A 25386-nucleotide genomic window follows, 5' to 3' on the forward strand; every position below is an offset into this window, starting at 1 on the left:
ATTTATAATACAACAATTAAAATCCTCTTAATATCCCATAATAGAGGGATGGATAAATAAACCATGGTATATCCATTTAAAAAAATAACTAGTAGCCATTAAAAAATGATGCCAATCAAGAATGTGAAAGAAAATAGAAAAAATACATGAAAAGAAAAAACATATATGCATAGATATATATACATCTCTCTCCCTCTCTTTCTCCATATATATATATATATATATATATATATATATATATATATATATATATATATTTCTGATGTTAGAAATAGTACATATAACAACAGAAACATTTAATCATTTAAAATAAAGAAAATAAACCAAAATGTTAATAATTACCAACATCGATTTAAGGGGTGGGCAGCTGGGTTTTTCTTTAGTTTTTGCTTTCTATTTTTCCAAAGTCTACAAATTTCCTTTAACTATCCTCTATAATGTACAAAAACAGTAAACTACTACATTGATTTCTTTAATTCTTCTCCAGAGCAGAGTGCAAAGGCCATTAATTCCTTACAGTTGATTAAAACAACAAATAAACAAACAAACAAAAAAGAACTAATCTTTACAGAGAGGCTTTTTCCTTAGGTTGAATATATATCATGCAGTTTATTACTACTACCAAATAGAGTTGGTAAAATTGGGAAATGATTGATTTAGGCCATTAAACTTTTAAAGCCCCCCAAAGGGATGACATTGTTCTCATATAAATCTAATTTTGAAAGTGACTCTGGTTTTTATATATCAAACAGTTGAAACAAAAAAAATAAATTCATAAACTAATAAAGAATATATTTACCATTTTTAAGAATGTCTGAATGTCCTCAATCCAATGGGAAACGATGAATCTAGTACAAGCTCTTTGAGAAAGAGGTAAGTGGAGTAGAAATACCACACTGAGACAATGCAGTTTACATAAATCTTCCATTTCTTGCAGGGTTAAGCAACTCCTTTCCTCCTGAATAAAATAAAGAATGTAGGCTGAGAACAGCTGGCTGGGACACTGCCTGATCCACATGCAGCAGCACGAAAGTCGGCAGCCACATTTTGCTGTGCAGTAATCACATATTATTACATTCTTCATTCTACATTTTTGAGAAAGTCCTTTTCTTCGTACATAAACTTGACTGAGTTTATACAGATGTGAGGTAAGGGGGACAGGGAACTTCCAGCTCCCTGTCCAGAGAGCAGTTTATATAAGAGCAGTTTGTAGAAAGCATTTTTTTAGTATTTGTACTCAAGACAATCTTTACGTGAGTTGACCAAGCAGCTAATGAAGTCATGGTCCCATAGGACTCTGTACGGATGGAGCCAAACATTAAATGTTCTATTCTGTCCAAGGCATCATAGTTTAAAAGTTACATTGAAAATTACCAGAGTGAGGAAACCAGGACATTTCTAAAAACAACCAACTAGAAAAAGGATAGAGAAGTGGGCATATTTAACGTGATACGACAAGGGCTCATAATCATCTTCAAATATTTGCAGGGTTGTAAGTGAAACAAGTTTAAGATTTGCTTCGGAGTACCTCCAGAGGGCCAAATAGGGCCTAATGATTGGAAGTTCCAGAGAGATACATTTGATTTGTATCATTTTTCTGACAACAGTTTAAAATGGCATCCCTAATCATGTAGAAATATTTTACTGAGAATATATTCAAACAGATATTGAAAAGCCAAATACTATATAAAGGATGCCAGGTAAAGGTGATGAGCTCTGTTCATTTCTGAAATTGTAGAAGACAGAGACAAACTTCATTTTTCTTTAATAAGAATTTTTAACCAAGAATTCCCCCAGCACTCAAATTGTATACAAAATAGTATGTGTACACTCCTGTGTCTGAGAGTGTGTTTGTGTGTGTGTGCATGTACATGTGTGCACATACATATAGGGATGACTAGTTGGAGAACAAACCTATACTGGTCAACAGATTCTTAACGAACTCTATCAACCATAAAAAGTTTAAGACTTTCAGCATCTCTAGGATGGCACTCGGACACTACAGCAGGAATGTTCTTGCAAAATAGTTTGGTGTTGTGAAACTTGAATAAGACAGACCTAGGTTCAATCCACACCGCTCTTTAATAACTTTGATTTGAGGAATGGTATCTGTACTACCTGAACCTCAGTGTTCTCACATGTGAAACAGGGATAAGAACACCTCCTTTAAAATGCTATGAGGTATTTATGGCATGAGGTGTACAAAGAGCCCAGAACACCGTAACATTGTAAGCTCTCACCAAGTGCTAATTTTCTTGATCATTTCCTCTTCTTCTGGATGAGTGGACAAATTTGACTAAATATGTACTAAGAGAAACATCTGTACAGTAAAACACTAAATCATATAACAGTACAATAGGTGTTTTTTATAAACCAATTCTAGATTTTTCCCGCTTTTGGAAGTTCATATAAATAAATTAGGGACACAAATGAAGTACCAAACGGAAAATAGATGAAAATCAATAAAATTTCAAAAGTGAAGAGCAATGGTGGTTCATAGTAAAGTTAAAACAGGCACACCTGTTGGATGTTAGTTTTCTGATCAGGGGTAGTCTTCTCTCTGTTTTCTAAAAAGTGATGGCACATTCTCAAAGACAATGAACATGACGTAACACAAAGTACACGCCGAATGTCAGATCCTTCTGGCCAGAGTTGCTTAAGCAGAGAAATAGTTTCACATGCCTGTCACAGAGGAAATTGTAAAATGTCATGATATTTAGAAAAATATTTTTATTCATTAGTGACCTTACCAGAAGAAATCATACAGAAAAGTATAGGTATGAACACACAAAACTATAAACGTTTCTGTTAAAAATGATAAATATCATTTTAAAATGAGAAAATAATTTTAAAAATTTCAGCAAAACCCTTAAAAATGTATGTAAAGAGCTCCTACAGATAAATAGGAAAACATCAAAGCCTATAATAAGACATCAACAGATCATACACAAAAGAAATACAAACATTAATAAGAGAAAAAATGTTCAACCTCTTTAGTAATAAAAATAACAATTGATATATTTTTACTTTGAAGTTAGCAAAATATATTTTAATGATAATAGCACTGAAATGTGATATGTAATTTCTAAATAGGTGCAGAATTACTGCAAAGCTGTTTGGCAATACTTATGATTATCATTCAATACGTTGATACTTTTTGATTGGTTTTTAAGTTTTAAATCAAGGTTAGGTAAATAATACAAGATGCGTACCAAGATGTTCTTCACAAAGCTATTTGTAAAAGCCAATTTTCAAACAATTTAAATGTTTACCATTAGGGAAATATTATGAATCCAGTTAAAAATAAAACTGGTGAAGAATTTTTGATAATTAGAACAAGTTTAAATAATAGGTATATATGATATGCTGTCAATTGTACAAGAATATACAGAACACTGAAAGGTAATATTAAAAATATGTGAGTTTCTACCTCTAAATGGTAGAACTATGTGTAATCATGGTATAATGATCATGAAAGGTATTCAAAGAAATGAGACTATATACTGAAATCTAGATATTATACTCTATTAATGAAATTTAAGTCACCCTATACTCCAATGTGAGGTATTGGATATTTTTTATATTTTTCAAATTCTATTATGCATTTTGCTAAAATTCTATCATACATACAAAGATACATAATTTTGTGGGATTTCTGTGTAGTTGAAAACAGTAGAATCTGTAATCAACTTCCTAAAAATATTAAATATTTTATAACTATAAATATTCTACATGAAATCACACCCTTTGAATTAAGAAGACAGAATAGTGATACTGCAAAATCACTGTGTATAAGGGGAAACGTTAACATATTCCAGCTATGCAATCTGTTATGCTCCTGTGCCACACCTGCCCCAACTCAAGGCTTTGTAGTGACCAAAGACAGATTGAGAAACATTTCAGGAAACATAGAGAGAAACATTAGTGGAAGTGATTAATGAAACACTGGAACAACCAGCAGAAGAATTAAATCTACACTAAATCTGAAAATTAAAAAAAAGCAACCAGGTAGAATAGAGCATAGACTACAGGAAATTATTTTCAACATATGCGCAACATAAAGCATCATATGGCACATAAAAGTGCTAGGCAAATGATTTAAAGAGACAGACTTGGTTTACGCAGACAAAAATGACTTAAAAAGACTACATAAGATAGAGGAAGATAAATATAAACTGCTTTAAAATTATTATTTTTTTTAAGATTTTATTGGGAAAGGGGAACAGGACTTTATTGGGGAACAGTGTGTACTTCCAGGCCTTTTTATTCCAAGTCAAGTTGTTGTCCTTTCAATCCTAGCTGAGGGCACCGCCCAGCCTCAAGCTGCTGTCCCTTCAGTCCCAGTTGTGGAGGGCACAGCTCAGCTCCAGTTCCAGCCGCCGCTTTCTAGTTGCAGGGCGCACAGCCCACCATCCCTTGCGGGAGTCGAACCGGCAACCCTATGGTTGAGAGGACGCACTCCAACCAACTGAGCCATCCGGGAACTCAGTGGCAGCTCAGCTCAAGGTGCCGTGTTCAATCTTAGATGCAGGGGGCAGAGCCCACCATCCCTTGCGGGACTCGAGGGATTCCACCAGCAACCTTGTGGTTGAGAGCCCACCAGCCCATGTGGGAATTGAACTGGCAGCCCTCGGAGTCAGGAGCACGGAGCTCCAACCGCCTGAGCCACCGTGCCAGCCCTTTAAAATTATTTCTAAGACATGTTGTAAAATGCAAAAAGAAAAGTACTAAAGGATATCATTGCTATTATTTATTTAAGAAAGAGGGGATATAAGAAAATGCGTATGTATCTTTTTTGTGTGCAAAGGAAATACAGGAAGGATAAACTTGAGACTAAAGAGACAAGTTACTTACAGTAATCATTTGGGAAAGGGGTGAATTGTAGAGGAGAATGGGACCAAGTAGCAGGTATATTAATAAAGTGTTACTTCATTGAGTATATCTTTTTGTATATATCTGATTCTTAAAATCATAATAATGTTTCATATAACTTTCACATACCCTCCAAAATAAACAGATAATTAAAAATAATCAGGATATGGGTGGGAGGGACCCAAAATGAAATGTAAACACTAACCAAAGAACCTAACTCTATTAATAATGAATAACATAAGCACACTAGAGGACGTGAAAAAAAACTCACCTAAATAACTTTGTAAACCAGTGTTTTGACATATTCTATAACCAGATAAAAACAACTGCACAGAAATCCTGTAATCCACTTATGAATATGTTTCTCGAGATAGGGTTAACAATTCTAAAACTACTTTATTTGTATACTAGAATTAAAAAATAAGTAAATAATTATAGGTAATGAGAGCTTGATTTCTCACAATTGGAGAAAGAAATTACAAATAAAGAAAGGGGGAGGGTAAAACGAAATATATGGAGTTGTATTGTAGTCAAAGTTATCAGTTATCATCTACCCGCATGTGATAGATGATAAGATGATAGGTTAAGTAGACAGCTATTAATAGATAGCTAGATAGCTAGATGGATAGATAGACAGATTAAAAACAATAGCTATACGAGTACATACACATTGGTTAGTATACCTTCATGTATTTCCTTGCTCTATCTGCTGAAAAGTCTTAGTAGCAATGACAACCCCATAGCAATGAATAAACATTATTCCCACATCTTGGCTTCTAAATGCCATTTTCCAATAAAAGCAACCAGAACACTTTGGAGAAGTGGTTGATTTCAGGGCTTGGGCAGGGAAAATACAAGATGCGACTGGAACACCTTATGGTTTCAAAAAATAAGACAGTGCTCAGAAAGATGACACTTGATGTGTTTGAAAATAAATATATACCCGATTAACCATCCCTACAATCTATGCCATCATACCTCAATAAAGTAGTTTTAAAAAGGAAAAAAAGCTTGTAAAATAATGCAGGGGCAAACCTGAAGAAGTTTCTAATGTTCAATCCTGGGACAATTTGAGCAACAAAACAATTATAATATTGAACTTGAACCTATAACATAAAATAAACATTCACTAGCCCATATTGATATAAATAAATGAACAAATAAATGGCAGAGCTAAAGCAACTCTCCCTTACAGTAGATTTCCAATTAATAAATGTAGAATGAAAGACTGAAATAGAAAATAACCATAGCCAAAAAACATCAGTAATAACTGTTATAGACTAGATCCACTGATGGATTCTAAAATTAATTAGCAAAAAATTGAAAAGGGACAGGATTTGCACAATCAAGAAAGATAGTAACTTCACAGTGGAGAAAGCTGGCAGGCATCAGCATAATTAGTGTTAAGACATAACAATATCATGAACCCTTTCATACACTGCACTGAAGATACAACATCAATTCAGTGGCATTCTTACCAAAACTATGTAATCTCATTCCAATCATGATAAAACATCAGGCAAGCCCAAATTGAGGGATATTAACAAAATAATTGATCAATACTTTTCAAAAATGTCAAGGTCATGAAAGACAAGGAAAAACTGAAAATTACAAATTGGAGGAAGCTAGAGACGAATCGCTAAATAAATGGATGTGGGACCCTATATAGAATTCTGGAACAGGTTATTAGTGGAAAAGTAAGTGAAATTCAAATAAGGTCTAAAGTTAGGTAATAGTATTATTCTGATGTTAATTTTCTGGTTTTGGCCGACGTACCAATGGTTACATAGATATTAATATTGGGGGAAGCTATGTGAGAGGTACATGCAAACTGTGTACTATTTTTGCAACTTTTTTTTATAATTAAATAAATAGTTCCAAGAAGTTTCAGTACCTCTTCCATCATATTCTTCCATTTTAAATTTCCAAAAAGAGATTCTAATGCCAATACTCTACATTTTTCCAATTGTTTAATCAGGGTTTGATAAGCATTCTTAATCTTCTTTTCATTCTGTAAAAGGAAGGCAAGTTGCGTAAATTGTCATAAATGAAATATCTAATTACTTTCTAACTATAGAAAATCAGATATTGAAGATACAATTGTTAAAATATTTCTAAGTAAAGAAAAAATTACACCCATGAAATTACAGATCATTAATAATGCTTTTAAAAGCCTACTAACCATCACTGTTATGTTTTTGTCAAATGAATTTTTTTCTGGGAATTTGGTGCATTTAATTTTTTTTTTAACAACTTTAGGAAGGTATAATTAACATAAGATAAAATGCACTCACTTAAGGTTACAATTCAATGGTTGTTGGTAAATTTACAGAGTTGTGCAACCATTACCATAATCCAATTTTAGAACATTTCCCACATCTCAAAAAGAAACATTGTGTCTATTTAATGCATTATATTTTATTGTGAAAAATGTCAAGCACACAAATAAATAGAAAATAGCATAACCTCCCCCGCCGGGGACCGGTCATCCAGCAACAGCCTTTAGCAACATATATTGCACTTTTATTTGCATTTCACACAGACCTCAAATTGATAAATGAAATAATCCCTTAAAGGTGAGTGTTCAATAAGTTGGGAAATAGATTATTTTATCAGAAATAAATCCCTCCATTAAAAAAAAATCCTCTTAAAGAGAGACTGGGAAGGATATTTGTAGGGGACTCTTCAAATTCAGAGTCAGAAATTGTTCTGAATAAAATGAGATCAACTGATTACAGAATCTCCTTCCAAAATAAAAATGAGTATCAGGACTGACTGTTCGTGCTCACAGTAAGAACTAGAGTTTAATGATTGGAGTTCTAACTAAAGCAAATAAACTATCTTATGATTTTATGATAACCATCTGATGTCTCCAATACCGTGAGGGGTGTGAGACACTATTCTCAAGGAGTGAAAAATGTTAACTGTCAAAAATCATGCTAATGAAATATAGAATTATCTTCATATTCACTATAAATAAGTGAATTCTGAATATTAAATAGTAAAAGTAAACAGAAACTAGATATATTTATAGAACTAGTATGCATTTTTGACTCCCAAGAGTTCAATATAATACTTGTCAAATAAACCAATACAGCAAAATAATAAGATCACGGAATTAAAATTCTAAATACTTTGGAAATTCTACTAATTATTTAATATTAACAAATAAACTCATTTCATTTATTTTCCTTCTTCATCAACCATCTCCACGTTTGCTCATTAAAAGCTCCATATTAACTATCATTTTACTAGTATGTCTCAGCAACAGAGGCATAGTTTTTACCTCCAATTTAATGCATTTCTGGACATCATTAACTTGAAGGCAACATACCACTCAGTAGTTAGATATTTAAGTGCTGAAATCAGACTGCCTCTTTTCAAATCCATGCTCTATTACTCATTTGGTATTGATGATGAGCGGATTACTTATTCAAGCATCTATTTCCTCATCGGCAAAACAGATGATATTAATACCTACCTTACAAGGTTGTTGCGAAGGTTAAATAAAATGATTCATGGGAAGTACCAAGCACTACTTACTGTTACTTAATAAATGACTACATTATTATTATTATTATTATTAATGTTCTATACTTCTCTATTAAAGCTATGATAATTTCCATAGAAGAGGTGAAAAAAGAAATGAGTTAAGGAATTTAGAAAACTTTGTAAAATTCTAGAAGAAATTTGTCTTTTTTATATAAATTACCTCCTTGAAAAACATTTGGTTTGTGAACTTGCTTGGCATAAAGTATGCATAAAGTCGAAGGAGATCAGATGTTTGCCCTGAGGAAAGCACAGCATTGACCTTCACTGCCCAAGACTGAATGATGAAAAAGTTGAAAAGGTGTGTTTGTAGATGGTTCAGGCCTTCATCTGCAATTATTAGGAAATACGGGTAACTCTCATCCAAGAAAATTTTCCACTCTTGTGATAAGCATCCAGAAAATTCTGTTCGAACATCGATGGTGGTATTATGCTGAAGATGAAGAATTAAGGCAGTTCTCAAAGAAAGAATTTCAGGGAAGTTGAAATACGCATACTCAGCATCCTGTGGGGGATAAGGGTAAATACGGTACTTTGAAATTATCATTTAGTAGTTTACTAGTTTAGTTGGTTAACACATATCATTAAAATCATTAAAGGAATAGGTTCCAACACACTTTTGTTCTGTTTCATAGTCAGGGAATAGAGCCCAAAACCTTGACTGTCATTTCACAAATGCATGCCATAAACTACAACTTGGATTTAAAATATATGTGTCCCCTTTAAGCAAGTACACAATCCTCAGGATTTATCACACTTTCCCTTCCCACTCTAATTCTTTTCCTCTCCAATGTCCCTTCAAAAAGAAAAAAAGGACACAAAAATGTGTCAAAGCAAATGGTGCATATAAATCATCCAGGAAACAGAAACTGAGGTGGATCACTTTGAGAATTGTCCCGGGTTATTGTGACACTCCTGAGGCAGCAGAGGTTTTTTTTCTCAATAGACCAAAATTAGTGCAGTAAACTGGACTGTAAGCATTAGACTAGAACCCTGGTTCTTTATTCAAAACACTGCTTGCAATCACTCATCCATGTTCAAAAATCTAACAATAATGTGGACTGCAAAATGATTGAACAGACACACACCAAAATCCTTAACAGTAACACACTGGTTACCTTAAGGGATAGGATGAGGAAGGCGTGGAGTGGTTATACATATCTGAAATTATTAAAATTTTATTAATTATATTAAAAATCAAAAAAGCAGATCAAATATATTCCCTTGGAGGTATTTACTATAGATCAAATAATAGCAAAGCAGCGTTAGTGAGCTGGACATTCTTCTGTGCTCACATTGACTGCTGAGTTTTGAAGACAGAAGTAGCTCTTAGAGTTGGAAGACTAGAATCCAGAGATCAGCTAGACCACTGTTCAGGAGATTTCTCATCCTCTTTCATGATCCTGTGTGTCCTTACAATAAAGTTGTATTAATACGAATAAAAATCTTAAATGTAGTAATTTCTGAATACTGGGATTATGGGTAATTTTTCTGTTTTCCCTTTTAAATTTTCTAAATTATATATATATATATATATATATACACATACACACACACACACACACATATATGTATATATATATATGTTTATATATATTTCAATCTGTAATAAGAAAAAAACTTTATAATCAGGAATTTTAATTTTAGTTCTCAAGTCATAGAAAAGAACTCAACTGTCACATGTTACCTTGAAGAAAACTATGGCAAATTGTCCTCCTTTACTAATAAGATCCACAAGATAGCATTCCACCAGATAGAAGAAGTGAAGCTCCTGTCCCTGCTTTAATGATTTCTCACATATGCACATGACAAGTAATGAGTCTCCATCAATCAGAAAAAATTCAGATTCAACAAAATCATTGAATATGCTGGCATAACTAAAATGAAAACAAAAGGTACATGTAAATTTAATAAGATCCACAAAAGTCAGTAGCCTTGTTATTATTATCTCATTACCACTATCATCAATAGCTGAAATTGATGAGTAATTATTTTATGTCAGGCTCAAAGATAAAAACTTTTCAAGTATATCCATGTGCATGACTATCTTTCATGGGGAAAAGGCAGGATCATTCCCATCCTATAGAGAAGGAAACTTAGGCTCAAAGAGATAGAAAAAATTATCTGAGGCCATATGGCAGAATCTTAATTGGACTCAGGAATTTAACACCTATATTCTGAATATAGACCTGTATTATACTTCCTTCCTGCTTAATCAATCCTATTATTATATAAAACAATGGGTTCATTGATAGCGATAGACAAAGAAAGCAAGAAAAAACTGTTTCCATTCACTATTAAACCACTAAAAGTTCTATGTTAAACAAATATATATATATATGTTATATATATATATATATATATATATATATATATACACATATCTATTATACTACAATATACATACTGAGATAGATTTTACATGTCTTTACATTACAACATTACTCACTCAGCTTTTGGCATTTCATTCATAATTAACTCTGATATTTCCTTTAAAAACTCTGTATATTTTTCTAAACCTAAGGAAAAGAAAGAGAATGGGTTATTTTTCAAATAATCCTTTTTAAAAGAGCTATCATTTACTTGCTATTGAGAAATAAGAAACTAATTATTTTGATTCTATTAAACTGTGTGGCATACAGAATCATTATTTTATAATTTATGAATATTTTAAATTGAAAATTACCCATTCTTGCTGCTATCTGTGTCTCCAACCTGAACTGGAGAATATTAAAAACAGCAAATATCCTTTATCTGGGTACCTCTAAGTGGCAGTTATTAATGAAAATGGCAGACCTACAAAGAAAGAAGAAAAATTAGAAATTTATTCCATCAACAAATAGTATTAAATGACTACTGCGTGTTAAGCAAAACATTAGGCACAGGGAATACAAGAATAAACAGACCCAATGTGCTGTCAGTTCTCATGAAGCTTAACATCTATCAGGAAAGACAAACATTAATCAAATAATCATATAAACAATGGAAAATTTTAAATGTGACAAAGTCAAAGAGGTCAGAGGAAGCTCCCTTAAAGGACTAATGTTTAGGCTGAGTTCTAAAGGATGAAACAAGAATTAAGCAAGGGGAATACCATGTGCAAAAGTTCTGTGGCATAAAAGAGTGTGGACAGAACTAGATAATGAAAACAAGCTATCCAGGCCAGAGTGGAGAGAGTGAAGGAAGAGCTAGCCATGCTAGAGAAGATCACAGAAATATAAGGGCACTCAAAGCATTTGAGGGCATGTTTTTCATCCTAAAACCCATGGATAGATTTTAAGCAGGTAGTATTATGATTGGCTTTGCATTTTGAAAGATTACACTGGCTACAGTACAGAGAATAGATAGGATGGAAGCAGATCCAGTTAGTATAGCAGAGAGAAAGCCATGGTTTAGAACAATAATGACAGTAGTTTAATGAAATATAGCTTGATGGGAGTTTGAGGCACACATTCACATTAAATATTTAGATGGTGAGTTTGACATACTTTGGTAATGGATCAGATATGGATAGAGAAGAGGGAAGAGTGAGGGTTGTCAAGGACAACTCTTGGGAGTCTACCTGATCCAAAAGGATGGATGACTAGGCCATTCCCGGGGCAGGAAACCTTGGAACAAGGCCACATTTCAGGGAAAGATCATGAGTTCATTTGTGGTCAATCTGAGTTTGACTTGCTTTTGAGACTTACCGTAGGACATGTCATGTAAGTAATTAAATATACATTTCTAGAGATCAAGCAGAAGGTCTGAATATGTGAGTAACTGGAGTATTATGATAAGAGAGGTCACTGATGTAGCTCAGTTTGCTTGAAAAGAAAGACAACATCATGGAAGGACTAAAAATCCACTTTTGTGGATCACTAATATTTAATAAATGTCAAGAGACAGTAGGAAAAGTTTGCAAAGGTAACTGATAAAGAACTACCAAATTGGCAGAAGAAAATGCTCTGGAGCATTTTGTCACAGAAAACAAATATTGGGCCATTTCTCCAATATGTATACAGTGTGTTAGGGCTGTGAAACTTTACATGATAGATGATAGATAGATAGATAGATAGATAGATAGATAGATAGATAGATAGATAGATAGATAGATAGATGGTAGGTAGATAGATAGATAGATAGATAGATAGATAGATAGATAGATAGATGGTAGGTAGGTAGGTAGGTAGGTAGGTAGGTAGAGTTACATATTCATATTACAGGATGTTAAGGAACATATAGTGGGGAGGCACATACTGATACTAAACATTAAACTAATAATGCAAGGAAGTATATGACTGTAAAAATAAGTACGTTTGACAAAAGAAAAAAATAATATGGGCCGGAATGTTTAGGAAACACTTAATAGAGGCGGGGCAGAAGCATGGTCTCTCACTCACCCATTACTCCATATATTTCAAAGATATATAGAGCTCCTACTCCTTACCAAGCATTGCACTTGCTGAAACATGCAAATATCCATGAAATATGGTCCCTTCACCTCACAACCTGATAAAAGTTTAAACAGAATTCAACCAAACAATATAATGTGCTGAGTGACCAAGCAGAAATGGCACAAGTAGCCATGAGAGAATTGAAAATGAGTTCTTCAATCAACTGGAGCGCTCAGGGTCCTGTGTTCTGAGGTTTTAAGCACTCACTGGAAAATGAGGAATTATGGAAGCAGGTTGGGGAAAGTAAGAGATACAGAGGCTCTCATTCCAGGTAGCAAAACAGCATGGGTTTTATGCACAGAAATGTGAACCTTCATGACAAGTTTGAGATTCCATGGATCACTCTACATAGCATAACACAGGGTGACTTGATTGTAGATGAGAAAAGAAAATTAGATAAGGACCCATTATAAGGATCTTTTGCCCAGGAAAGAAGTTTAGACATTTTCCTGAAACCTCTCTGCCATCTGTTTCATGCAATCCTTAACCTCACTAATTACACATTAGCCATACTATGTTTCTTCAGTTCTCCAAATGGTACCATGCTCAAATGGAAAAAATGAGTCTGTGAGAACCAAGTAGACAAGAGAAAATTAACCCCAAACGTGTTATAGAAGGGAACACTTCAGAAAAGATGGTGTCAGATTCCAGAAGTTAATTCATAGGTCCCCAGAAGTTCATAGTGCCCTTATGTCTCAGGAACTCTTTATGATATCCCTAGGAAAAAATAAATACCTAATAGTTCACTTATTAAGTAGTTAGCTCCAAACAAATTAGTAAGACCTGACAACTTCATTTCAAAATATAATGCACATAAATTGAGAGAATAATACAGTTTTTAAAATTAAATAACAATAATTACCAATGAAATGTGTGTGCCTGTTGGACTCTGTACAACGTTTCAATAATAGCCCTGGTGGCAGAATAAAACCTCCTTGATTTGGCAATTAAGGCATTCATTCCATAGCCTCCTGCCTACTCTCCTCTTCAAATCCTACAGGAAACTTTCCCTATGAAACTTTACCCCAAAATCATACCTGCCTTAATATTCACACAGCATTTATAATCCTTATGCCCAGTTCTCTCTCATTTAAGGAATGAGGCATTTAAGAGGCATGCTAAGGAAAATAAAACCAGCTATCTACCATAATAACCACTCAATACATATAAATATATATATATACATATATATAAAATATGTATATTATACATGTATATATTATACGTATATTAATTAATACATTATATATAATTAGAATCACTAAACATTTAAGGGGGAAAGAAAAAAATGAGAAGCTAGATGAATAAACATGATTCAAGAACAGAAGAGTCCTTTAAAAAGCTCTAATTAGAGTTCTCAATAATCACAATGATATACTCTAATAAAAAAATAATAGGCTGTTGTCACAAAAAAAGTAAGTGCTCATAAAAGTTGAAAATATAGTTTCAGAAAAAACTTCATGTGCAGAACAGTAAAATGGACATGATGAAATCTCAAGTTAGTGATTTAGGGGTTAAAATCTATGATATTTCTTAGCAGATAGAAGAAAAAACCAAAGAGATGGAAATGAAAAAATACTGAGAACTATAGAGAATAGATCAAAAAGTTCTAAATGCATCCCACAGTAATTGCAATTGGAGAGAACTAAGATTCCAAAATGGGATAGGGATAAAAATAATCAGACATAATATTTTAAGTAATATTAGACCAGAGTTAAAGAAATATATACCTTTCTGGACTGAAAAATTTTTTACAAGTACTGAGCTGAAGTGATAACAGAGAAACCGAGACTTAGACACAGCTCTTTAAAATTGCAGAGCTCCAAAACTAAGAAAGACGAAGCTGTGCTAGAAAGAATTTAAGTCAGAGAGACCATCTGTGAAGTGGTAAAAGGCGTGAGCAGACGGCCTCAGTTTTAATCCTAGTTCTGAAACATACCGTGTTTTTATAAACTTAGGCAAGTTATTTATTTTCTTTATGTCTCAGTTTACTCACCAATAAAAGTAGGATTGGGATGGATAATAACTTTATTCTCCTCTGGTTGTGTTTTCAGGTTATTTAAATGCATGAGCTGATGGATACAAATTGATTAAAATAGTACCTGGCACTCAGAACTCATTAAGATGAGCAGTATTGCTGGATGTTTTGAGACAAGACAATGTTTCCAAAGTTCTAAGGGAAAAACAAATTTGAACTTAAATTCAAAATTTCTGTATCCAAAATTCTGTATCCGACAGTCTTTCAATCCATTGAGAGAACAAAATGACAATATTCCTAGACTTTTAAGAAGTCAGGAATTTCACCAACTATCTATTTTAAATGACAAGTTTATTTAAAGAGATAGTATAGAAAATTGAAAAAAGAAACCAAGAATGAAATAATCAAGAAACAGAGAAACTACGGATGAATTGGAATTAAAGGAAGCTGTAAACAAAAATAAGTGTACCTGTATGAGAAAGTGGATGCTAACTAAATCTACTGTGGTAATCATTTCACAGTATATATAAATCAAACCATAAAACAGACATGTCTTTAAAGTTATTAACATTTCATATAGTATTAAATTTGATCTAGGTTTATAAAAAAATAAGTTGATATTATCTCTGTTACAAGGTTTGTCAATAGGAAATAACTTGGGATAATAATTGACTTTATCTAATGTCTCATAAAATTTTCATTAGTATCTAAATACGATCATTAAGAATTAATAAATTAAATAGATGTAAGTAGAATAAAAGGTTTTGTGATAAAACTTTTCAGCAATAATTGTTTTATGGTATGTGTACTTAAAATAGTTTCCCCAAATCTTTTGGTAACTTGAAACCTTAGAGTTAAATTAAAAGATAGTTAAATTAAAAGGTAAAAGTGACTGAATATCTAGATCGTTTTCAAATAAGATTAAGTACTGAACCATTCATCGCTAAATGAATCTAAGTTTACCTACTTTTGTCTTTTTAAGACAGAAAACTAAAGATATTTGGATCTGTTGATAAAAATGTCTTACCTGTCTATTTCAAAGTTTTAACTTTCATAATTATGCCGGCTAAAGTTAAATTGTTATCATAAATTTTTTTAAATTAGGCTTTACTATCAATGGTGTGCTTATGTAAAGCTAAAACTGAAATGTTATTTCTCTGCTGAAAGAACAAAATCTTCCTGTACTATTGGTATGTTCTTAAAAACAATTCCAAAGTAAACAAAGATTTAATGTTTATATAAATGATTTTCTGTACTTTATACCATCAGCTCTTTAATTGCTTAAGTAAACCAATCTTCTTAACATTGAAAGAGTTAAATTTTGCTTACAACTATGTAATCTGTATTAGTCTTTGAAATCTTTTGTCACCTCGATTAAAAGGATAATTATCATTTCATTAAGGATTGTTCCACAATGACCTATGATTGTATTTGACCAAATGTTTTGAAACATTTGAAACGTCCCAAGATTAGATTCTAAATTAAATCCTACTGACCTAGAAATAACTTTGGGGTATTCCAGAAGGCTCCTTTAACATATCAAAGAAAAATTTCTCTCTCTTTATACAAGTGGCAAATTAAACTAATTAGGCTTATTTGGTATGTTAAATTACACAGAAAGTATTGCCAAATAAATAATGCTAAAAAAATTTAGTCTTTCCCTGTATCTGAAAGTTGTAAGTCTTATCATGTCTTTGAAGTGTAAACACCCAGGAACTAACCAAATCATTGTTCAAAAAAACTGAAGGGAAAAAAAAAGGGGCCTTTTTAAAATACAAATTACTATATAAGTTCCCTTACCATAAATGATTTGTAAAAGATCTTTTTTTTTTTTTTTTTTTACAAAACTACTAAAAAATAATAAGGATAAAGCAAAATAACTATATTAAAAGTAGGAGGTGTTATCAGTAGAAAAAGGTATGAATCATGGAGATGCACTTTTGTTGAGGGAAAGGAGAAAAGAATACGTTTTTTGGATAAAGAAGGATATAAGGTACATAAGCTTTTTTTTTGTTTTCTTTTGTTTTTGGTTAAAAGAAAAAGGAAAGTAATTTTGTCCAAAAGTAAAAAGATTGTTTCAAAATAAGAAAGGAAATGATAGGATAAAAACTGAAAGGTATAAGTTGCAGAAGGTTTATGTCTGTTGTAGAAGGTTTTGGAAGTTGCAGAAGGTACATGGAGAAAGGATCTTAAAAAAAAATTTAAATTAAAAAAATTATATATATATATATATGGTCAAATTAACAAGAATGGAATGGATAACTAAGTCAATTACATCATTTATATATGTTTGTATGTGAACTCTCACTAGATCTTTAACCATAGCCATTTTTTAAGTCTTTTATCATTTACAGATAATTCTTATTTTACTCTGGTACTTTGGGAAAAATATTCCTACAAAGATGTGTTTCATCTTCAAAGATTCATTAAAAAAAAAACTGACAAGTACTCTAAAATGCAGGTTACTAATAACTTTAAAAACATAACACTGAATTGAATAAAGATTTACAGAACTCCAAGAAAAACCTGGATTCATAAAACTGATAACAAAAGCATCGAGATCAATGAGAATTAATAATATAGAACTAAGTAAACTAATAAGGATTATAATTTTTATGATTTTTTTATATATAATATTACTGGGTTTTGATCTTTGTTTTTCAGATATAAGAAAAAAATTTCCCCTAAGCTACCTATGACCTATAGCAATTCGGTAAAGTATACCTTTGTAAACAGAATTAAAACATTTATCTTTTCCTTCCTACCTGATCCCTCTAAAATTCCAGGTACTCTTAACTGATCCATCTGTGACTGAATTTAGAAATATCGACTCTTCGATTCATGCTTCCCATTCATGCTTAAAGAAATCTCTTATACCTGACTGGATTGCTCAATCAACAGCGGATTTGAAATTTTAAAATTACTTGGAAATAAAGCAGATGATGTCTGTTGTGAACAACTAACCCAAGATTCTAGAGTAGGCCTGTATAATTTACACCTTCATGTTTCCATTTTTTTCCTTTTTTCTTATATTATTTTTTGCTCCAAAAGACGCATTAGAGCTGATTGTCCGGCTAGGTCTTATTTTCGGGGAAACACAGTAGAAGACACAATAACATGTTAAATGATATCAAGAAGACTTTTGAGAATCTCTACAAAACCAAAAACAAACAAAACAAAACAACATACCCCTCTTATTAACAAATAAACTAGAAGAGGATGAAAGAGATTATAAAAAACTTAAGAGATTTACCATCCAATCACAGTAGTGTCAGGACCTTATTTGGATTCTGATTTAAATAACCTTAGAGAGAGAGAAACAGAGAGGAAGAAAGGGGGGAAAAAAAGAGAAATCACAGATTATATATTGGAGGGGAGATAGCCCCATTCAGAGCACAAGGCCCAGGGAGTGGTGGAGCCACCTGATAGGAGTCAAGTTCCTGAAACACCATCTGGAGAAAAGCTGATGAGCAGTGGACTGAATTCTAAGTCATGCCTCCATGATTCCAGCCACCCTGGTCAAGATGCCCTATATAGTGTCCTCCACCTGAGTGAGGGCAACACCTGTTAATTTAATGGGATAGTCTCTCCCACAATTGGGTTAAATTATGTAAGACTATCATAGCAGACAGGGAAGACATTCTCTTGCTGGCTTTGAAGACATAAGCCAGTGTGCTGTGAGAGGGCCACGTGGCTAGGACCAGAGGCTGGAATCTAAAGGCTGAGAGGAACTACCGCCAACAGCCAGAAAGAAAACAGGGAACCTTAATCCCACAGCTGCAAGGACTTGGATTTTTCCAACAACCTGAATGAGCACCCAGTGCCTTGATGAGACAGCGGCCCCAGCAGACACGTTCATTTTAACCTGGTGAGATGCTGAGTAAAAGAGTTAACCTGGGTCAGGAATTCTGATCCACAGAAACTGTAAAATAATAAATTTCTATTGATTTAAACCACTGAATTTGTGATAATCTGTCCTGCAGCAATAGAAAACTAATATATGTCGCTAGACCATGAATACATTCTTTTAACTTATTGTCATGCAGGGCGGCCTGCGGGGTCTCCGCTCCCGCTCCCGCTCCCCACATAAGAACACAGGACAAGGTGAGGCCAAAAAGGAACACCCATGGAGCCATAAGTAGGGGAGTCATATCACTATATTCTCTCTGGCGGCATCTGCCTCTCTGCAATCCGCTCTTGTTAGCTCAGCCACCATCTTCTTGCTAGCCCCCATTTTTTGCTAGCGTAGTCACAGCAGTTATATTAGCAGCCAATGGCTCACTGGTTACAGCTGATGGCCAACTAGCCATAGCTGATGGCCATCCAATCACAGTTGATGGCCATTTACTACCTGAGCCAGCACCTTTCTATGTGAGGCTGAGAGCCTGGAAACCGCTTTCTGGGGCTCTGTCCTCACACTCCACCCCTACAGGGTCTCGCCTCACAATCTATGTGACAAGCATCTTCCACAAGGGGCCCTGTGTGAGGAGCCTGGAGGCGAATGCAATATCCTGGACACAGCCAGGGTTTCTCAGGGCACCACCAGTCCTTCTGGGCACAGCCAGACTTCCTGGGCTTCTTAGGGTACCACCAGTCTCTCCAGGCACAGCCAGGGTTTCTCAGGGCACCACCAGTGCTTCTGGGCATAGCCAGACTTCCTGGGCTTCTTAGGGTACCACCAGTCTCCCCGGGCACAGCTAGGGTTTCTCAGGGCACTGCCACTCTCTCTGGGCACAGCCAGACTTCCTGGACTCAGCCAGGGCTCTCAGGGCACTGCCACTCTCTCTGGGCCTCTCAGGGTACTGTGCTGGAACAACAGCGACTGAGAGTCAAGGTGCTTACATATTCTCAATGGTGGCCGGTCAAGACACAAAAGCAAACATCCACCAGTTCCACTACATGGTGGTAAGTTCCAAGCAAACAGTCAAACGGTCCATTAAATTAGGGATGGAAGGCAATTCCCCATAGTCCGTAATCATTTGCCAGGACTGTCCTGGGGGTGAGGGATGACCTTGACCTCACCCTCATCTCCCACGGAGGACTCAGCAAGCGTTTCCTCCTGAGACTACAAGTCCCGGTCCGGGCTGCAAACACTTCCCAGCCCACAGGGCCGCAACAATCTTCGCTTTCTCCGGCCTATGCTTGTTGGCGAACCATCCAAGTCTTCCCACCCCTCCACGGGGGTCCAGCTCTCCGGCAGCTGCTCCTCCTGGTCTTCCTCAGACTGAGTGTTCATACGCACAAACTGCTCCACTGCCCTTCGGCGAGCTTTGGCCGGCACCATACCCTGCTCGCTGCACCATTTGTCGTGCAGGGCGGCCTGCGGGGTCTCCGCTGCCGCTCCCCACATAAGAACACAGGACAAGGTGAGACCAAAAAGGAACACCCACGGAGCCATAAGTAGGGGAGTCACATCACTATATTCTCTCTGGCGGCATCCACCTCTCTGCAATCCGCTTGTTAGCTCAGCCGCCATCTTCTTGCTAGCCCCCCATTTTCTGCTAGAAAAGCCATAGCAGTTATATTAGTGGCCAATGGCTCACTGGTTACAGCTGACGGCCAACTAGCCACAGCTGATGGCCATCCAATCACAGCTGATGGCCATTTACTACCTGAGCCAGCACCTTTCTATGTGAGGCCGAGAGCCTGGAAACCGCTTTCTGGGGCTCTGTTCCCACACTTATGTTATGTAAGAAATAATTTTTTTTATTGTGTTAAGTCACTGAAATTTAAGGGTGCATAGGAATCACCTGAGAGATCTTATTAAAATGCTGATTCTGATTCTGCAAGTTTGGAGTTGGGCCCAAGATTCTGCACAGAGGAGGAAGCTCTGCTTACTGCTGTCAATACTTAGTTTTTATTGGCTGTGCTAAGATATGACGTCCCTTGATTGTGCTCTGTGGGGACAGAGCCCCAGAAAGCAGGTCGGTTGGGGGTCCGTTGGCAGAAAAGCAGACAGCAGGTCGCATGTTGTGTGAACCCAGCCTCCAGTGAGACCACAGTCGTATGACTTCCCTACCTATGGCTCCGTGGGTGTTCCTTTGGGGCCTCACCGTGTCCTGTGTTCTTTTGCAGGGAGCTGGAGCAGAGACCCCACATGACACCCCATAGGACATCCTCAATAACTCAGATGCACGGCACAGGCACACCTTTAAAGAGGACTCTATACATGCCTGAACACTCTCCCCTCTCCTCCAGATTTCAGACCTTAGGCGCTCATCACAGTGTCCCTTTTATTTTCTCCTCCCCACGCCCTGCATCCCGGGACAGTAGGAAACCATCCTGACACTGCTTTCGGAACCCAGTGGTGCCCACAGTTCCCTCCAACCCAGGCCGGTGCACACGAGAGGGCTCCCAGACCACGCCCTCCCCCCCGCCCCCCACCAATCCGAGACCTAAAACCCCCGCCAAACATCTTCGCTGCAGGTTTAGCTCTAGGGATATCCCTCACCTTGACACACACGGTCTCCAGCCCCAGGTCCGGCTCTGGAACACCACCCACTCCTCACCGGAGACTGGGGACCGAACCTCCTGCGTCCAAAGACCCGCTGATAGGTGCGCCCCGCGGGGAGAGAGTGACAGGGAGGGGACGGAAAGCAGAGTCTTAAGGGAGCTCCTGGGGCAACTGGATCAGGGCGTTATACTGGGCGGATCTGCCTCAGCCGGTCTTTTACACCTAGGTAGTGAGTTTCGGTTTCCTTTCTCATTTCAGTGGCATTTAACTTTCGTTTCTTGCCATGGGGGTTGGGTGGGGCGGGTTTAGGGAAAGTGGGTTTCAGCCCTTTCCCTTCAACCCGAGGCATAACGAACAGCAGAGGCAAAATAATACGGGCTTTGGAATTTGGACATAAAACAGGTCAATGAGTCAGAGAAATCTAGGGCATCTAAATAAGACAAAATCAAATAGGGGTGGAATTTAGAAATAGATAAAATATATGACAGTGGACTCTGAAATTCCACCGTGAGATGTGGGGTCTTGCTGCTCCACCTTCATTCAAAAAGAAAAACAGAAATAATATGTAAGAGTACATGAACTTGGAGTTTCTATTATGAGAAATGGTTAATTACTGTTCTGTGTGAACTATTTTTGGTACTTTCAGAGGCCAAGAAACACCATTAAAAATCACTTGAAAATGCAACATGCTCACTTTTTTTTCTGCCTTAACTGATGTTATGTTCACTTAATTTCTGCCTGTCGATGGTTGCATTTGGGTTTCAACGCTAGCCTCTCTTTTGCATGTCCCAGTGTGCTTAACTTCATGAATGCTATAAATATGCAAATATATCAAAATTCTAGCAGGTGGAAGGTGGGGACAACAGTAACTGTTGAGTAGTCTCAGCAACAACAGGAAAGCACAAGCTCCTTTGTCTGCGGGAAAGGTAAGATCATAGGTACAGGCACTGTTCCACAGGGAAAACAGAACAAAGAGAGCAGTGAATGACATATTTTCTAGTCATACATTGGAGAAACAAGTTTTTAAAGAAAAAGGTGGGGTTGGAGAGGGTGGACATTTTTCACATCCATCAGGCTTTCATTTATTTATTTGCAAATTTGTGATATGTTTGTTGATGATGACATTGAGAAGAAAATAAATGAACTTGCCACCTGACACATGACTATCCTAAAGTTATACTATTTTCATATCCGTCCCTCATGAATGTCTAATGTACTTGCCTGTGGTCAGCTGAATAATGCCCCCGTTCCTCTAGCCAAGAAGTCAATGTCCTAATTCCTGGAAACTGTAAACATGTTAATTTTCATAGCAAAAGGTACTTTGCAGAATAGACCAAATTAAGGCATTTGAGATGAGATTACGATGGATTACCCAGGTGGGCTCAAAGGGTCCTTCTAAGAGGGAGGCTGGAGCAAAGTGTCGAAGAAACCAAGGTGATGACAGAAGAGTCAGTGATAGAATGTGATGGCACTACACTGCTGACTTTGAAGATGAAAGAAGGGGCTACCATTTAAGAACTCAGGCAGTTTCTAGAAGCTGGCAAAGGCAAGGAAACGGGTTCTCTTGCAGAGCCTCTAGAAGGAACCAGCCCTGTTGACAACCTGACGTTAGCCCAGTGAGACTGATTTTGGAATTCTGACCTTCAGAATGGTAAGAGAATAAATGTATGTTGTTTCACGCCACTGAGTTTGTTGTAATTGCAGCGAAAGGAAACTATTAGGTTGGTGCAAAAGTAATTGCGGTTTTTGCAATTATTAACCTTTCAAACTGCAATTGCTTTTGCACCAACCTAATAATACACTATTGCGAACTAATATAATAAGACACTGATAACACACTTCTACCAGCAGAAATAATGGATTGTGTTATAATAAGAAGTCGCATTAATTGAGGAGGCTTCTGTCTGCTAAGCAATATACTAATATCTTTACATTTAGTCTTACATTAGTGCTCCCAAAAATTCCACGATGTGTGTACCATTATTTTTGTCATTTTATAGATGAGACAAATAAGAAGGTTTAGAGGGATAGCACAGGTAATAAATGGTGCCAAGATTCAAAAGCTGGTGTAACACAAAGGTCTTCCTACAATCTTCTCTATTACGTGATCTCAGACAAATGCTTTACATTCTATAACTGAAAGTCTTTCACTAATGGACAAATAATTTTGCTTTGCTTTCTTTTTTGGTAAATTATTGAGATATTAACTTTTTTAGTGTATATGTCATATTTACGGAGGTTTCAACTTTTAATAAGTGAAAACACAATAAACTTTGACCTAATCTTTTTCAGTTTCCTACACCACTGTATTTAACCGACATACAAAAGCTCTAGTCTAGTTTTTCTTATCCACTTCAACACCTACTCCCAGGAGAATACTCTGGACTTTGTCCAAGTCTTGATAACCACAAACTCCATTTTTGCTGTTCAGAACCTCCCCTTTTACTCACTGTACTTCAGCCTCTTGGGACGCCTAAATGTTTGTCTTGTTGGGATGACAGCCATGAGTCAACAGTTCAACCTTCCCCTAATTCACATGTTCAACTGCTTGAGCCGATTAACTCTGCTCTACATTTTTGCCCGCAATTTGATAATCGGGAACAATTCTGTTTTTTTGGTTCTGAATTCTGATGGAAATGACCCAGTTTGTGTCCCATCAAACTATTTACAAACACAGCTGATCCTTTTTTATTCCCCGCCCTGCCCAAGCCTTTGGCATGTTTTACCGTGATGGTTACAACCCTACAGCACTTTATATTCTCCTCAAATCCTTTCTAATTGCAGAATGTCTCTTTTTTCAATTCTCTCTCAACTTTATGATAACTCCATATAACATCCTTACTTAGGGTCTGAGAAGAATACACCAGACGTCACTCACAAACCAGCATAACTAACTCTCTATGATCTGGATTTGGTTCCCTCAGTCCAGTATTCTTCAGGATGTTGTATCTTCAACTTCATCCGGTCAACTAAAATGTACTGTTCATTCCACTAATAGACTCAAGTCACTTCCGTTTAAAAATACTAACAAAAATGATCCCCTGCTCTATTTCATCCTTTTTCTTTTTGGTACAGTACCCCTAATGGTCTACACACATTGTCTATACTTCTTCACCCTCCTCCTAATCCTCAGTCCCCTTTAGGCTAAATCTGCTCTGAAGCTGCTCTGTCAAAGATCGCCAATGGTGACCCAGTGACTGAGATATCCAAACAATGCTCATTTAGTCCATGATCCATCTCTCTAAAATATTTGAGAGATTTTAAACCAATCTCTCTTTTCCAAAGAGCTTCTTCTCCCTTGGTTTCTGCTACAGTATTCTTCTTTAAACCTATGTCACAAGCGACTGCTAGACTCTCAGTCCGAGCTGCAGGCTCTTCCTGCAAGTCAGGGGGACTAACCCCCGAGAGACTCTCAGACCCCCAGGACCTACCTGGCACTGACTAAGGCCTCCATAGTAGCCGTGGCATGAGCGAAGAGCAGAGTACGAAAGATCTTAAATACCTTTCAAAATGCTGCTTACTCAAACATAAATCATCAATACACCAAACAGTAAAGCACACACAGTAATACAATAATGGGGGGAAACAGAGTAACAAACCAGTCCCAAAGTCAATCAGAGTCCTAGTAGAGGAAGAAAAGGTGGGTTGTTGGGGAGGTTGGTATGGCAGAAGTTCAGTCCCAGCCAAGCAGAGCAGAGTGGAGGGTTCTCGGAGTAGAGTGACAACGTTATCACCTCTCAGTCGAGATCGGCTCTCTGAGCTGCACAAGTCCTCAGTTCTTATGCGGTTCTGAGTGCCTTCCTGAAGTCACCTTAAGAGGGCAGCTAGCTGGCGACCCTGAAATCCTCTTATCATCATTAGCAGACCTTCGAAGTGTAGCTAGTTACACCCAATTACCAGGGCAACCGGGCAGCTGCCTGGATGTTGTCTGCTAAGTGCTCTGCACATGTCCCACACGGAGGTACTCTTGCTCACACAAAACTCATCCTAACAGCTTCCAGGGGTGCTGTACATAATCAATTTCTCTTCCTACCTTTTCTACCAGGATTGATAGAATCATTGCGTAACAACTGCTCAAATTAGAAGCCTGGAAACCA

At 36.3% G+C, this 25386-nt stretch overlaps 1 protein-coding gene across 1 annotated transcript in view; it reads right to left on the minus strand.

Annotated features, from left to right (window-relative positions):
- LOC109447280 (putative ATP-dependent RNA helicase DDX60) overlaps positions 1 to 25073 on the minus strand; it is an 85385-nt gene extending 60312 nt beyond the window's left edge. The window contains exons 1-8 of the mRNA XM_019731470.3: positions 21287 to 25073; positions 11108 to 11217; positions 10871 to 10940; positions 10109 to 10298; positions 8585 to 8926; positions 6767 to 6883; positions 2521 to 2682; positions 800 to 958 (exon numbers count right to left, since the gene is read on the minus strand). Of these exons, the coding sequence (XP_019587029.3) occupies positions 800 to 958; positions 2521 to 2682; positions 6767 to 6883; positions 8585 to 8926; positions 10109 to 10298; positions 10871 to 10940; positions 11108 to 11111 (1044 nt within the window). The 5' untranslated portion in view covers positions 11112 to 11217; positions 21287 to 25073. The remainder of the gene's footprint in view (positions 1 to 799; positions 959 to 2520; positions 2683 to 6766; positions 6884 to 8584; positions 8927 to 10108; positions 10299 to 10870; positions 10941 to 11107; positions 11218 to 21286) is intronic.
- Between the last annotated feature and the right edge of the window lie 313 nt (positions 25074 to 25386).

The sequence above is a fragment of the Rhinolophus sinicus genome, chromosome 15 (assembly GCF_057876585.1).
Source record: "Rhinolophus sinicus isolate RSI-liver-muscle chromosome 15, RSI-T2T, whole genome shotgun sequence".
Classification (NCBI taxonomy): Eukaryota; Metazoa; Chordata; class Mammalia; order Chiroptera; family Rhinolophidae; genus Rhinolophus; species Rhinolophus sinicus.